We start from the raw sequence: 16,811 nt of genomic DNA, 5'->3' as shown, positions 1-16,811 counted from the left end.
TGTCCGTTCTATTAAAAGTTCTACTACTGTACATCCTGTATTTTTGTAAGAAACTATATTTAAAACTTTTTTAAAGCATACATACAGTGCTTTCGGAAAATATTCAGACCCCTTCACCTTTTCCAAATTTTGTTGTGTTATAGACTCAATTTAAAATGGATTAAATTAAAAGAATTTGCCATCAATCCACACACAATACCCCAGAATGACAAAACGGAAAAAAAAAATCAATTTACTGAAATTTCAGTAAATTGATTAAAATTGAAATACAGAAATACCCCAAGTACATAAGTATTCAGACCCTTTGCTATGACACTCTTAAAATGAGCTAAATTGCAAAAATGTCATCCACAAATCACTCAATAAGTTGAATTGAGTCCATCTTAATGCAAGGATAATAGTTCATGTAATTTTGGAATTAATATCTTTGTTTTTACAGGGTATCTAATTTGCATAGGAATCAATTACACACTAGATTAGGAAGAGTCGAGAGGGCCTCCTCCAGAGGAGGGCTGCAGCGCCTCACCCTCTATAAGGCGCTCTGCAGCAAGGGCGCCCTCCACGTACCAGACCATCCATTTGAGTACCTCAATATCCAGCAGAGTGCATAGCTCGCAGAACGAGCTGTCAAGAACGGCGGTCTGTGTGTGGATTAAATCAAGGCATGGTGGGCAGACTTTTTGTGAGTCTTGCTTCCACAAGGCATGTCCACATCCATTCGGGCTCCTTATTAGTTGGCATATGCACTACAGCCATAGCGGGGTCCACAACCAAAAGAATATAATCTCCCAAGAGAGATAGCACTCACCCACACACCAAAATAGCAAAGCAATGAAGCTTCACTGAAAATGGCGGAAGATAGCTAGCGTGCCAATTGCCTGTGCGCAATTGGTAGCGTTGCTATGCAGGTGTTTGCATGAAGCATAGGAGCTAGAGACTGTCAGATTAGCTGCATGCTCAAATTGTAATGACGATGAACGCACTAGTACCCACTTTAAAAAGGAAAGCTCATTCACCCATACATGAGGTCACTTCCCAAAAGCATTATTACACAGGGCGGCAAAGCTAAAAACCTAGACAGAGGTAGCATCCCAAATGTGTCAAAATGGATTAGAGGAGAAGACCCAAGGTTCCTCCCCTTAGATATTACTCCAGTGCTTTTTGAGAAGGATGTGATGCGATGAATAGAGGAAAGACAATTGGTACGCAACCAACAAGTTTGTTGGCACTACAGAAATGCTTTTGCACTGTTGTCTCGGAACCACACCTTTGATTCACTGCAACACACAAGGCCCTCCCCTCCTCCCCCTCCTCTCTCAATCCTGTGTACAGTATGCTCTCATGTACTGACCCTCATTAAACCCGTTGGTGTGTGTGTACTGTGTAACATTGATACAGTGTGTGTGTGTTTTTACATTTTTTTTCTGTGTGTGCATTTGTGAATGTGCATGCAGGCGTATATATGTCAGTCTGTGTGCGTGTGTGTGTGTGTGTGTGTGTGTGTGTGTGTGCGTGTGTGTGTGGAGGTGGGGGGGCACGAAGGATGTCTAATTCACAGCAGAGGTGGGGATGGTTTGAGAGGCTCAAAGCCTATACTATAGTTTGTGAGAGAAGGAATCCTAACTTGAGATAGGATCAGTCAATCTCTTCTCTATTTTCTGTCTTTTATTTTTTACCATAAGTCAAAATAACAACTAAATTGTCTTTTGATGAACAAAACATGAAAAAGGCATAAGTGAGTGATAGCAACAGTAAGTAGTTATACTTTGTCTCATTCAGCCTTGAAGTAGTGTCAGAGCAATCTTTAGACTTCATTCCAGTTTGTACATGAGGAAAGGTTGACTTGATTGATTGAATGGTTTATATTTTTTCTCCCCATCTGTGTATTCACTCTCAGGCCTTGACATATATAGGATGACCGTGTTCACACCACATAAGTCATCATGTTTGCTATTCTGCATTGTATTTGATTGAGGTTATTACAGCAGTGTGTGGTAGTGCCCAATTGCTGGCTAATTGTGAGAGGCCACAACAGTCATTTATTTGCAATTTATTGTGTGAAATGCAGTAGGGAAAGATGTCCATAGAAGTTACATGTGGGATCTGTAAATGTGTTTTGCCAGACTTCAGAAATTGAATTCCATTAAGGGGCCCAAAAATACATTCCCTGACCGGGAATCGAACCCGGGCCGCGGCGGTGAGAGCGCCGAATCCTAACCACTAGACCACCAGGGAGGTGTGAAAGAAGGACAGGCCCCTATTGCACCAGATTGCTCTTAGCTGCTGTGGAGAAGGGGAGAGAGATATGTGAGGTGTCCTGCTCCCTCAGCTGTTGGTTTGGACCACATCGTAACCGAGGGAAGACCCTCTCCAGCTGCACAAACTCTCACACCAGGTTTAATAATACACCCTGACAACATACAGAAAGAGACGGAGGAGAGGTAAATGAATAAACATTGAAAAGGAAAAAACTTGAGCATACTGGCTTTCTTCCTACTTCATATGAGAAAGATACTAATGTTTCAGTCAACAGACCTTCATCAGTGTGTTTCCAGAAGTGTTTTCCTCACATTCTTATACACAAGTATCCAATAGACAAAAAAACGTCACAGGTGCATACAATCATCGAGCTGGGAATGCACCTCCCACATGCCAGCACACAAGCATAGGCTATTATTTACAATACATACAAGTTTGAAAATGTCAATAACAAATTGGCAGTTTCCAAAATACATTATCAAAATAGATTGCATACAAAAAGTGCACTTAAAGAACACATGAACCCAATAATAATAATACATAATATACATAAGAACATCAAATAGTTTGGCAATGGCAAGGACTCCATAATACATTTCACATATTCATAGACTCATAACATGACGTTAAGCAACAGTTTATGAGTAAACATGAGGGCAGGGCTGTTTAGATCAACTACAGACTCCAGTTGTGCTCCAGTGAAAAGGGGGAGGGGGAGGGTACATCCAAACAGTTAGTTTAGGACACTGTCATTTAACTAGTCATGAAGTTCCCAGTTATTATTCATCAGGAGCTAAAAGAGAACAATAATTCAATACTTCAAGAAAAGAAACTGAAGCACACTGATTTTCTTGCAATATATATACTTTTTTTTTTTCCTTTTTTTTTCCCGGGAATGGGAGGTGGGTGAATACAGCACACTCTCATGATTGATGTGAGTTTTGATGAATCATCATACTGGATATGCTGGGAATAACCCATTAATATGAGAACCCAAGAGACTCATCACACAGAGAGAGGCTATTACCACCCCGACCAATAGGGTAAGACTGTCCACTCTACTGGTCAGAGAGGGAACAGTCCCACTATGCTTGTCCAGAGAACAAACACTGAGCAATGAGCTAGTCCAGACACAGCAAGTCCAGACACAGTTTTCTGCTGAGCAAGTTCAGACACAGTTTTCTGCTGCATTAGGTATGTGAGCAGTCATACAAGTAACACACACACACACACACACACACACACACACACACACACACACACACACACACTCTGTCCCTCCTCCTGTATATTAAGCAGTAGGTCAGGGTAGCCGGGCAGTGAAGTCAGTGTTTAGCTGCAGTTTGGTCATGTCTGGAGTGTGGAATGTGCTGCTTCTGTGGGGCTGTGTCTGCCTCTGTGTCCCTGCTCTGTCTCATGGAGCTCTGGTCATCTCCCGGGACAACATCGCGGCACAGGTGACTACTATTACTCCTTATATACTTTACTGTTACTCTCTATTGCTACTCCATGTGTTGCGTATGCATCTTTTCTCAACTAACCTTTTTTTTCTTCTAATCTTCTCTCCGCTTTGACATCCTGTACTCTGCTGCCCCTCCCCTCACGGTTCTGCGTTCATTCCCTCTGCTCCTCAGTTACTATCCTTGTAGTCTCATGTCTCTACTCCATTGCAGCTCTGCTCTAACTCCTGCTCATCATACTGAGTTTCATTAGATTAGATTAGATTAGATTAGATTCAACTTTATTGTCATTGTGCAGAGTACAAGTACAGATACAACAAAATGCAGTTAGCGTCTAACCAGAAGTGCAAAAAAAGCAGAAAAGTGCAGTGTGAACAATATACAGGTAGTGCAGTATAAGCAGTATATGAGCAGTATAAGTAGTGCAGTATAAGTATAAGTATAAGTATAAGTATATTCCTCTTACTACCTCTGTCCATTGATCATAGGCTCTCAGAGACCTTGTTGTTGTTGTTGCTGCTGCTGCTGCTGCAGCTGTTTATTTTTAATAGCTACAGGATATACTAATTACCGTCGCTGTGTTTAATTGAAGTGTGTAATCAGTTGCAAAAAGTTATATAATTACATAGATCTACAATGACCGTGTACATACCTATGCTTTTGTTTATTTCAGAACTCTGATGGTGGTACTAGGTTACTGAAGGTACTGTAATTGCTCAGTGTGACAGACATCAACTCCTGATCCCCCCCCCATGATGATTCTAACTTTGTGTGGCCAAAAAAAACTACCAGCCCAGGGTTAAGTAAATATTTGAGAGAGCTCCTGTCCAAAGTCTTCAGTCAGAATCATTGTCACCTAAGCGAATCTCTTACACATGCGAAGAGTAACATTTAAATGAAATATGAGGTATTAGTTATAGTTCTATTACATAAAGTGTATATATCTATTTTTAGAAACTAAAACTAAACCTTACATATTTGTTTACAGAAAAGAAGTACAAGCAATGTTGAGGTAAGGATATCTACATTCTGTTGGATGATGATGATGATGATGATGCATCAACTTCATAAAGAAGACTTTGTGCCTCAGACTGACTCGCCCACATTGACTCATCTACTCTGACCTGGAAACCCTGAGTTCATGTTTTTCATGAGAGCACAGCAGTAATCCCCAAGTCAATGTAACCCTACTTCTCAGTATCCAGCCAACACTAGACCTGCCTGTAAATTTTCAAACCTGAATACTACAAGACTCTTCTTAGAATAGGTCATCATAGCTGTATCACGGATACATTCTTTCAAAAAAAACAGACCTCTAGCTCTTTCCAAATGTCCAATCAAACCAGAGAGCTATTGAGAGCATGGTCTCTTAATGGGAGATGAAAACCACTCACTTAAACCTGGCTGCTAAACTTCAACGGTTTGATGTGGGCTTCCCTTATTGACAGAGCATAATCAGTCTTATGAGGAGACAGTTTGAGTGTAAAGGAATGGTTGTTGCTTATTCTGTTCATAGAATAGACATGCCCACAATTGTTCTCCTTTTCTTCCCACTGATTTTGAAGGAAACAAAACAAACCTCTGGTCTCGAAATGAATATTTTTGAAATCCCACAGTGAATATGTCTCAATTGCTTTTTACAATAGAGGATGGTGTATAGTTTGATGTCGTAAAGGTGTGAGGAGTGTCAATTTCATAATTTCCTTGGAAAACTCCTATATAACTGGTAATCCTAAAGGGCATGAATGGAAGCATACAATCAATCCTAAATACTGCAAGCCTCTTCTTAGAGTATGTCATATTAGCTGTATCTCTGATATATTTATTAAAAAAACAGACCTCTTGCTCTATCCAAACTCCCAATCCAGCCAGAGAGTTATTATGTATGGTCTCTCAATGCAATAGATCTGTTTGTTATAATCAATTGTCAATATAATGACAAATGTTGTTTTCCTATTCAGAGAATATTCTCTGATGTAAATTGATATTCAAAGACAAATATCTGAATTGTTCAAATCAGAGTTTCCTGATTACTGCCATTGACTTACAGAGGCCTTATGAAGTTACATAGTCTCTTTTGAAGTTACATGGAGTCCCTCCAGGTTACATGGAAGCCCTAAAATTGGTTACATAGTGTCCTTAGAGTCCTTTACAGATCTCTCTCTCTCTCTCTAATCTCTCTGGTGGACAGGTGGAGGTGTACAGTGTACAGGTGGACTGTAAGGTGGCTTCTCGCTTCGCTCACACAGTCATGACCTCTAGTGCTCTGAACAAGGCCAACTCTTCTCAGGAAGTCTTCTTTGAGGTGGACCTGCCCAAGACAGCCTTCATCACCAACTTCAGCATGTCAGTCAGCAGGCATCTCAAAGTGGCAAACTACACTGTGTGTGTGTGTGTGTTTTTTGTGTGTGTGTGTGAGTTTTATTCACATGAATAACTATTTTCTTTATGTCTCAGGGAGATTGAAGGACAGTCGTACATTGGTGAGGTGAAGGAGAAGGAACAAGCCAAGAAGCAGTATGAGAAAGCTGTTTCCACAGGGCAGACTGCTGGACTGGTCAAGTAAGACAATCAGAGCAATAAGGAGAAGGAACAAGGGGTGACAACACACAGTGTGTAAGGCACAAAGTCACAGCCACAGTGTTAGGTTGTTGAGTTTGAAGTGTGGGGATCCTAAGCACTCTTTTTATCTCTGTGCTCTAGAGCATCTGGAAGGAAAATGGAGAAGTTTTCTGTGTCTGTGAACATCGCAGCCAATAGTAACATCACGTTCATTCTAACCTACGAGGAGCTGCTTCAGCGTAAACTGGGCCAGTACGAATTGTTGACCCGGGTCAAACCCAAACAGCTGGTCCAGCACTTTGAGGTCTGGTCTGTAGACATTTACACTGTTATTGTGTGTCTGTCTGTGTATGGTCACCTATGCCTCTTTCCTAACAAACTCCCAACCTTGGAATATCCTGTCTGTCTTTAACTTTAGTCTGCATGAGGGGTTCTCAGAGGAACTTTCCTGACTCTAAACCTACAGCACTTTTTCATCCTAACTCAGTTGTCTTTCTCATTCAGTTCTGTCTGTGTCTCTGGGATAGATTGTGGCAGATATCTATGAACCCCAGGGCATTGCCTTCGTAGACGCCTATGGAACCTTCATCTCCAATGAACTACTCCCCCTGGTGAAGAAGACTGTCACTGACACAAAGGTGATACATGTTTTGTGTTGTGTTGTGTTGTGTTGTGTTGTATTGTATTGTATTGTATTGTTTTTCCCTCTCTCAGGTGCACGTCTCCTTTTCTCCTACGTTGGACCAGCAGAGGAAGTGTCCAGATTGTGATGGCACACTGATCGATGGGGATTTCCTCATCAAGTACGACGTGAAGCGACCTGAGGGAGTTGGGGATATCCAGGTCAGCTGTTTTGGTTTAAACTCTCTTCTTTCTTTGGTTTTGGAACAACTATTTGCTTATCTGTTGTGTTTGTATGTCTATTCTTTTGATATCATTTTGTTAAATGTTATTTTTTTTATTCAGATAGTGAATGGGTATTTTGTTCACTACTTCGCTCCTCCGGACTTACCCCGAGTCCCAAAGAATGTGGTGTTTGTAATCGATACAAGTGGATCAATGCATGGTAACAAAATGACACAGGTAAGAGATAAGATTTGTGTGTGTCAAATTAAGTCAAATCAAATCAAATCCAATTTTATATGTCACTTCCATCACATACAGCCGTAATTGACATTAACACTAAAAAGTAATATAAGTGACAATAGAAGAAAAGTGACAGTGTGTGTGTGTGTGTGTGTGTGCGTGCATGCGTGTGTCTGATGTCACGATGTGAGTGTGTGTGTGAGAAATTATAACTTTGAAATGAGTGTCAGTGTAAGTGTTTCATAGAGGTAGAAATCTGCTGGTGATCAGCTTCCTGTTCCGATTGTTGTTTTGAGTTTTGAAAGTTTGACGACGGACTAAGGACCCCAACTTGCTTCTGCTAAAGACCGCTACGCAACTCTAAAATCATGTGAAAAGAGCGTTTTGCTAATTCGGTGACACCGATGTAGCGCCCCTTTGCTGGTCTGAGCAATTAATAGGGGTGGCTAACCTGAATTCCTTAAATAAAATGGTATCTCTACCTATTATTATGTGTTTACTTTGTCTATTATATATTAACACAGTCCCACCAATAACTTGTCTTTTGTTATTTTATTCAAATCAGATCTCTTTTACTGATATTAAATCCCCAAAATAGAAAACACGAAATGAAATACAACAACACTTAACATACACATACAAATATCAAAATGTAAATGGTAAAGACTGTAAACCTCAATTAAAATAAATAAAACCTATACTAAAGCCGGCAAAGATAACTACGACAACAATACCAAGTCCAGTGCGTTGCAGGCCTGGCGCGTGTAGCTTGAGTGCGTAGTAGCTCGCACTAAAATGGCGGCTCCTTCACTCCCACGAGCTAGACGACACACCAAACTCCCAGTTCCGTAAGCCGGCAGCCTCGCGAAGCTCCTCTCTCGGCAACCTGGGTAGTTCTCTCCAACGGCAGGAATCTTTGGTACTACTGTCTCTCCCGGTGGCTATCGACGTTTGGAACTCTCCCTTGTTGGTCGAACACACAGCCCATAAGCCTCCGAAGAAAAACTAGCTATCTCACTTTTGAGCTAGGCTAGGCTAATCCAGTTGGTTGACCGTCGGAACGGTTACTCCTCTACAGAGAAAGTGTTCCTAAACAGGTCATACGCCGAACGTAGTACTTTGTAGAGTTCACGGGTTGTGTACTCGCATTACCTTGTTCTAAACAACAGAAATAAGTGGGCTACCTATCTCCACACTATTAACTTTCACAGCCAGCAGTACATTACATCCGTTCTCTTTCTTCGCCTTCTCCCAACTAACGTCTCCTTCTCCTCCACCTGACACCTGACCTCCAACTCACTTTTTCATTGGCTTATGAAAATAAACAAAGTGCACAAACTTTATATTTGAATATTTTCACACAGAAATCAAAAGTAAATTATTTTACAATATTGCCAGCATTGTGAACATAGTATAGAATAAAACAAAATACATTTCAAATCATGTAAATAATTCAACACATGAACTTAACCCATGAAACTCTATTCATTTTGCACAATATTCAATACCAAACATAGTAATAGTTTTACCCTTTTTAGTCCTATGTATTCTATTAATGAACTTTTAATAGTTAGGCCTAATTTTCCATAGGGCTACACCGACTAACACGAACTTTGCACTAATATAGGCGGGGCAGTAAATGGGAGTTTTCAGGGGATGTGCCAAGGGGTGTTCCGTATTCAAACAACTAAGACGTTCCGCGTTCAATAATTACCAATAGGCGCAAATAGATAATTTTTGTCGCCAGTCATGAATAATCACTCATACCACTAGTACATCCTATATAAATATGCACAAGTGGCCCTAGTGTATATTCTCGCATTAGTACGTTATGGAAGCCTTGAACATCAAATGACCAATGTTGCATAAATCGATCGCCTCCGCTCTCTGTGCCAATTACGAATGAAATCATGGAACTGTGCATGTATTTGATACGGTATACAATCAAATAGGAGAATATCTTATACTAACATATTCTGTAGATTATATAATAATATGCAGAATAGAAAATACACCTGAAGAGCCTTTACGCACGAACTAAAAAGATGGTTGTTAGAATCATACTGAAAGTTGTGAAATTCCGCTTTTTCTATACATGGTAAGATTGGGAGGGGAAAATAATAGAAACTACTAGGATACAATAGGCGTATGCAAGTCCACCCTCACACTACGTGTTCGCCCACATTGTTCAGTGCGCGTCGCTGTCTCAACAGGTTCAAACAGTGCGCTACACTATGATCCCACGATGCTTTTTACGTTGAATATTATCCACTATTGCCAGCGACTCTAAGTAGGCCTACAATAGGCCACTGTAATAATAACTTCACAGTCCTGAGGAAACAGAAAGGAAAATAAAATGTATACAAATTATATAAATAAATGCATGTAGACTAAGACTACACTAAAGTGGCAGGTAATTATGGTTATCATTGGCGGTTGCGAGAGATAAAAGAGAATTGCCTATTTATTTAGCTGATCGCAAATGATAACAAACATGACAATGGTCGCGACAGATTCATCGAACAGGATTTGGTGACACGCAGCAGGTTGAATTTGGCGAGCCACTTGTTGAGTGCTTAGATGATCGAAATCGATCATTCATCTAGTGTTTACATTCGTTGCCGACAACTGATAGTATTTGCATTTTATTTGTCAAAAATGATTATCGATTCCAACATTCGCAGTGAAATCCTGATTGGCGAGGAAAATGGATATCTTCATATGATAACATTTTCCCCAACCACTCATTGCCGTCAGAAAATGTTCCCCTGTCAGATAGTTTTCCCGATCTGACAAAATGTGTGTCTTTAAGAGTAATCTAATGAAAGTTATTGTCAAATAACAATGATAGTGGTTCACACTAATGACACTTGTCCCCCAAAGCAGTTTCATGATGATTAATTACAGTTATTGATGATACCATGAATATGAATGCTATATTACTCAACGTTTGCAATTATGATGAATTACTACTTAAGTAATAATTGTCATTCATGCTATACCCTTGTTCATCATATTTTTGTGAATATTATAACAGTGATTTTGATATTTCTATGAACTTTAGACCGGCTATGAATATAAATATGTATTCAAAATATGCATATTTGTCATTTATTAATCTGTATGACGTTGCTTATGCTTGCAGATGGCATATCATTGATTGCATCTGTAATGTTATATCATTTAAAAAATAACATCTTAAAAATGCATGTAAACACTCAACACTAAAACTAAAACCTAACCAAAGGAAATTACCAATTTCGCAGCCATGCCTACTAAAACTTAGTGTTGCACAGCGCTCTTTAGCGGAAGCAAATTAGGGGCAATAGTTTTAGTTTTTAATTGTATTTATTTATTTCGCACAAAAATGGCAACTTAGTGAAAATAAAAAAAAACATGGTGTAAAAAGACTGCAGGTGAGGTGAGAAACCCAAAAGGGCCTTCATAAGTTCAACTCACAAAAGAAACATTTCGAATTTTCAGAAACAGTACATAATTAAATGACGAACATTATTTACTTAACTATAGACAGCACACACTTACATAGTGATCCCTTTTAGACGCGGGAAGCTATGGTGACCATCCTGAGTGACCTGCAGAAAGATGACTACTTTAGCATAATCGCGTTTGACTACAGTATAAAATCATGGAAGGACTCTCTCACCAAGGCCACGAAGGAAAATGTGGCTTCTGCCAAGAAGTTTGTCAGCCAGATCGATAGTAGAGGAAGTGAGTCATATGTTTTTTTATATTGGAGTGAGGTGGCACACTGACATCATCAAATGAATCCATCATCTTTATACTGTATGTGTTAGTATTTGGCAAATCAGTAGCTCAGTTACCTAAAAAAGTATCTTCAAAACACACCTGTGACACGAGGCTGCTGTATAAATGCCTGTAAAATGCTTTTGGGATCTTGTTTTCCACCCAGGTTCTCATATGAATCGAGCTCTGCTGACAGCTGTGAACATGCTCGTCAAAGATAAACAAGACAACAAGCTGCCAGAGAGGAGTGTGTCCATGATTATCTTGCTGACTGATGGAATGCCGTCCATAGGTTAGATCTCCTATCCTACCCATGCTGAGGTAAAGTCATAAAAATACTCTCTAGAGATGCATATGGGAGGCCTACTTTTTTTTCATCAAATTGTGTGTGTCTGTGTGTGCATGTGTGTGTGTGTGTGTGTTTGTAAAAATGTGTTTGTAGAGAGCACAGGAAATATCCAGTTGAATGTCCGTGCTGCCATCAATGGAAGCATGTCTCTGTTCTGTCTGGGCTTTGGCAATGATGTGGATTACTCCTTCCTGGACGTGATGTCCAGACAGAACCAGGGAATCGCCCGAAGGATCTACGAGGGCTCTGATGCTGTTGTCCAGCTGCAGGTATTAACAAGCGCTGTTTCCCAATATTCTGAAATGGTTTCTCTGCTTTTCTCTGGTACGGTGTCAGAGATGGGATAGGTACAACTCATTACATGGAGTGTACAACCATAGCAGACAACCATACGCTTTATCATATGTTGTGTGGCAATAAAAGTATTTTGTATATTTTAACCAGGTGTGTATCTTTGTGTCGCTGTGTTTCAGGGTTTCTATGAGGAAGTGGCCAACCCCCTCCTCTCTGAGGTGGACTTCCGTTACCCTGCTGATGCGATCAACTCTCTAACCACCAACCATTTCACACAGCTGTTCAACGGCTCTGAGATTGTGGTGGCTGGCCGGCTGAGTGACAATGACATAGACAACTTCATGGTGGAGGTGTTTGCACAAGGGGTGAGAGAGAGAGACACAACATGTGACACAACCCCCCCCTAAGCAGAAAACTGCTTTGTCCTCAGAGGATGAGACAAATAAAGACAGGTAGATTGTGACTCTAATATAATGTGTGTCATGCCCCCCCCCCCAGTTTGAGGAAGCCTTCCAGGTCCAAGGACAGGCCAGTGCCCAGGAATGGGGCATTCTCTACCCTGAACAGGAGTACATCTTTGGGGAGTTCACTGAACGCCTCTGGGCTTATCTCACCATCCAACAGCTACTGCAGAAGAGGTCAGTCTGAGCAGTCTGAATACTGTTAGAGTGTCAGCTTAAATGGATACTAAATGTATTCCTCTAGGTGGGGCTGGGCTGCATCTTCCAGTTGGCAGAACCAAATGGAGATGTTTAGATTAGAGCTTTAAGACCAAAGCCAACCGTCCCCAACCCCAGTCATTCCCCGTTGTGTTTGGGTCTGTCAGAGAGAGTGGCACTGTAGAGGAGAAGGCCAATGCCACTGCCAAGGCCCTGGAGATGTCTCTGCAGTACAACTTCGTCACCCCGCTCACCTCCATGGTTGTCACCAAGCCAGAGACAGAAGACCTCTTAGTCGCCGACAAACTGACTGAGGGTAGGAGACAGTGTGTGTGTGTGTGTGTGTGTATGTGTGTGTGTGTGTGTGTGTGTGTGTGTGTGTGTCTGACTGTTTTCTCTCTGTGCTTTTCCACAGCACAAAGGCAGTGGTCAGAGAGATATGGTAAGTACCTGGCACTACCACAATGTATCTGACCACATTGTATGGAGATGAAGCTGTCTGTTATCACTGGTCTACACTATTTAGTTCACCAGCTTCTGGTTACAACCTGATGTTACAGAAAGCTGTTTCTTTTAGGTTATTCAACAACAAAACAGGGAAGAATAACCAATCAAGGTGCCAGTGCTCCCACGTATTTTGGTGAGTGCTCTTTCTCTCTATTGTGACTGTGCTGTTCTTTTGGCAATAGGCTTTCTGTAACTTGTTTTCCCACTGGAGCTCCTGTGTTCTGTTTTTAAACCTACAGTGGATGGAGACCCCCATTTTATGATTGAGCTGCCAGGGCAGGAGGATGCACTGTGCTTCAACATTGACGACACACCCGGTACCATCTTCAACCTGGTGAAAGACCCGCAGTCAGGTGAGCCAACTGATACAACTACTGTGTTAGCCCATTTAGAAGCAACTAGTATGCTTTTTTAGTATATCTTACTTAATTCATTACTTTCCTTACCTTGAAAGTCATCAATGGACAGTGGAGTGGCAGTGATACATGACACAAACATAACATCTACCCAAGCGCAACATAAACAACTGGTTTGACCACCACAACAATCCCAATTTTCATTGCAGGTATTTTGGTCAATGGCCAGACCATCGGGAAAAAGAAGGTTGCCCCTGGTGGTAAAATAAAAACCTACTTTGGCCGTTTTGGGATCGTTCACCCCCAACTGGGAGTTAGACTGAAGGTGACCACCAATGAAATCACTGTGTCTCAAGATGGCAAAAAGGCCAAGCTCTTCTGGTCCGACTCCAGCTCCCTCAAGGGAATAAAGTGAGTGGTACAAAGTCAACAACAACTGATTATGAATATTTCTTGTTCCCTCTTCGCTTACTTTCCGATTGCTCCATGTATTTCAGATTTGTAGTTCTGGCTTCCATTCTGCAAGTCAGTTTGTTTCCACTCTTGGTCAAACCTAGAGGAGAGACCAGAGACACCAGAACCCTGAGTTGTAATGACCAATAAGCCACCACCACCCTTAAGGGCTTGACTGTTTCTCTGACTCATTCATTCTATATCTCCCTCTCCTTGCTAAGCCTCTATTCCCTTCTTCTCGCTTCCCCTTCTCCCTCTCCCACAGTATGGACCTACAGGTGACCAAAGACCGCAGTCTGACCGTAACCCTCAGAGGCTCAGTCCGGTTTGCGGTCCTCCTGCACAAGGTGTGGAAGGGGCACCCCTACCACCAGGAATACCTGGGCTTCTACACCCTGGACAGCCACCTCCTCTCCCAGAGTGTGCATGGCCTGCTAGGTATAATACTCTGCCACCAGAGGGCAGCACAGGAGAGGTTGTAATTAGCAGAGCCAGAATTAATCTGTTTGGAAGTTCTCCATCAATATTTCTTGGAATCTGTGTATCTATGTGTCGCCCCCTACAGGTCAGTTTTACCATGGGGTGGAGTTTGAGGTGAGAGACCTGCGCCCAGGAGAAGTCCCGGAGAAACCAGATGCCACCATGCTTGTGAAGGGACAGGAGCTTAACGTGACAAGGTAAATGTCACACACACACACATACAACACACATACATACACACACACACACACACACACACACACACACACACACACACACACACACCAGTGGTGTTTTGTCATTCAGCAGATGGCGATGTTGCATGAATTAAGCATCACTCTTGTCATATAATTGTATCTTCATATCCTACCGTTTGCAAATCAAATATGGCTGTGCTTTTGTTTATTTTATTATCTCATCATCATCAGTTCCCTCTCTCTGTTCTCCATTTACAGGGGCTGGCAGAGAGACTTCAGATGGGATGTGAAGAATGGCGAGAACATTCCCTGCTGGTTCATCCACAGCAATGGCACCGGGCTCATTGATGGAAACCACACAGACTACATTGTGTCAGGACTCTTCAAGACCATCTGAAACTAGTCAGGCTGTTCAATACGTACAAATGAATCAATGTTTCAACATGCTGAATGCACAAGGCCCTCCCCTCCTCCCCCTCCTCTCTCAATCCTGTGTACAGTATGCTCTCATGTACTGACCGTCAATAAACCTGTTGGTGTGTGTGTACTGTGTAACATTGATACAGTATATTTGCGTGTGTGTGTTTTTACATTGTTTTTCTTACTGTGTGCATTTGTGTATGTGCATGCAGGCGTATATATGTCAGTCTGTGTGTGTGCGTGTGCGTGTGTGTGTGTGTGCGTGTGTGTGTGTGTGTGTGTGTGTGTGTGTGGAGGTGGGGGGGCACGAAGGATGTCTAATTCACAGCAGAGGTGGGGGCTTGAGGATGTTGGGGATGGTTTGAGAGGCTCAAAGCCTACACTATAGTTTGTGAGAGAAGGAATCCTAACTTGAGATAGGATCAGTCAATCTCTTCTCTATTTTCTGTCTTTTATTTTTGACCATCAGTCAAGATAACAACTACATTTACATTTACATTTATGGCGTTTAGCAGATGCCTTTATCCAAAGCGATGTACAACAATACATTTGTTTAAGTAAGTGAATCATCATAAGTCATCATAAGACAAAGTAATCAGTCGTAATGCCAGTAGGCTAATTTTTAATATATTTTATTTGCAGGAGAGAACTTGTACAGGGGGGTAGCAGGGGAGAAGAGGTCTCAGGGTTAGGGTTAGTATAGGGGGGGGTAGTGAGGGTGAAGCGGTCTTTTGGAGGGACTGTTAAGATGTAGCTTGAAGAGATGGGTTTTCAATCTACGGCGGAAGATCGGAAGTGACTCTGCAGTCCTGACCGTTGTGGGAAGCTCATTCCACCAGCGGGGCGCCAGGACAGTGAAAAGCCATGACCAAGTAGCGCGGCCACTGCATCCACGTAGAGGCGGCGGTGCCAGGCGGGCAGCCAAGGTGGACGAGCGGTTTGGGGGCTAACCATTGCTTGCAAGTATGGAGGGGCTGTTCCCTTTGCCGCCCGGTAGTGTTATGGAAAATACATTGATAGAACTGTTTTCAGGTTATACACTTTCATATGACTGATACAACTTGTGTAAATACTGTGATTACACTTTCTCTTGCCACACCTCTAAAGTTTTATAGCCATTGTTCTGAGAAGCACTGTATAATTTCCCATATGAACAGCGATGATTTCGGAGGGAGTGGTGAGGGAGCGCAGTAATGGGGGAACAGACATATCTTGCCGATAGGTGTGAAATGTTGAACGCCGATTGATCAGTAAGAGAGTCTCCCCATTGTTCATTCTCTCCCACCCTCTCTCACGTAAACACAAGCCCATCAGCGGATAGCCTTGGCGGCGCCTACCATTATGTTTAAACTGTATAAAAGACAACCCTGATAATCGTCTCTTCAGATTTGTGCTGAACGGACCCCCGGATCTACGCTGGGCTGCTGTTACGCTCTTGTCTCTTGTTTGCAAGCAATAAATATCGGACTCAGATATTGTGGCTACTCAGGACTTGTTTCTTGATTCTTACCTCCGAAGAGCTGAAGCACAGAGTGGTAAATCCTAGACTTCCACCACAGTAGGCAAGCATCAGGGTCTTGAATTTGATGCAAGCTGCTACCGGGAGCCAGTGGAGGGTGCAGAGGAGGGGCGTGAAATGGGAGAATTTGGGGAGATTGAACACCAGACGAGCGGCAGCGTTCTGGATGAGCTGCAGAGGCCTGATGGAGGAGGCGGGGAGTCCGGCCAAGAGTGCATTGCAGTAGTCAAGGCGAGAGATTACAAGTGCTTGGACCAAAAGTTGTGCTGCTTCTCTGGTGAAGAATGGACGTATCCTTCTGATGTTGTAGAGGAAGAATCTACAGGAGCGTGCTGTCGCTGTGATGTTCGCCACACAGGATAAGCAGTTGTCGAGGATCACCCCAAGGTTCTTGGCTGTATGGGAGGAGGTCACAGTAGAGTTTTCTACTAGAGTTTTCTATCTA

The 16,811-nt window shown here is 42.2% G+C and overlaps 1 protein-coding gene across 1 annotated transcript; it reads left to right on the top strand.

Moving 5' to 3' along the window:
- Positions 1–3,543: 3,543 nt before the first annotated feature.
- On the top strand, positions 3,544–14,986 carry LOC310803468 (inter-alpha-trypsin inhibitor heavy chain H3-like). Its single transcript, XM_083668245.1, has 22 exons — positions 3,544–3,716; positions 4,393–4,422; positions 4,708–4,731; positions 5,911–6,065; positions 6,177–6,281; positions 6,423–6,585; positions 6,809–6,919; positions 6,996–7,124; positions 7,248–7,364; positions 10,928–11,096; positions 11,299–11,424; positions 11,575–11,750; positions 11,955–12,140; positions 12,274–12,413; positions 12,602–12,750; positions 12,850–12,876; positions 13,012–13,074; positions 13,181–13,294; positions 13,507–13,708; positions 14,016–14,188; positions 14,316–14,427; positions 14,686–14,986. Exons 1-22 carry the CDS (start codon positions 3,609–3,611, stop codon positions 14,822–14,824), a joined length of 2,718 nt encoding a protein of 905 aa, XP_083524371.1. The 5' UTR covers positions 3,544–3,608; the 3' UTR covers positions 14,825–14,986.
- The last annotated feature ends 1,825 nt before the right edge of the window (positions 14,987–16,811 follow it).

This window comes from Argentina silus (assembly GCF_951799395.1).
Source record: "Argentina silus genome assembly, chromosome: 4".
In the NCBI taxonomy this organism is placed as follows: domain Eukaryota; kingdom Metazoa; phylum Chordata; class Actinopteri; order Argentiniformes; family Argentinidae; genus Argentina; species Argentina silus.
The sequence above is the reverse complement of the archived record's forward strand: the minus strand, read 5'-3'. Positions and strand labels throughout refer to the sequence as shown.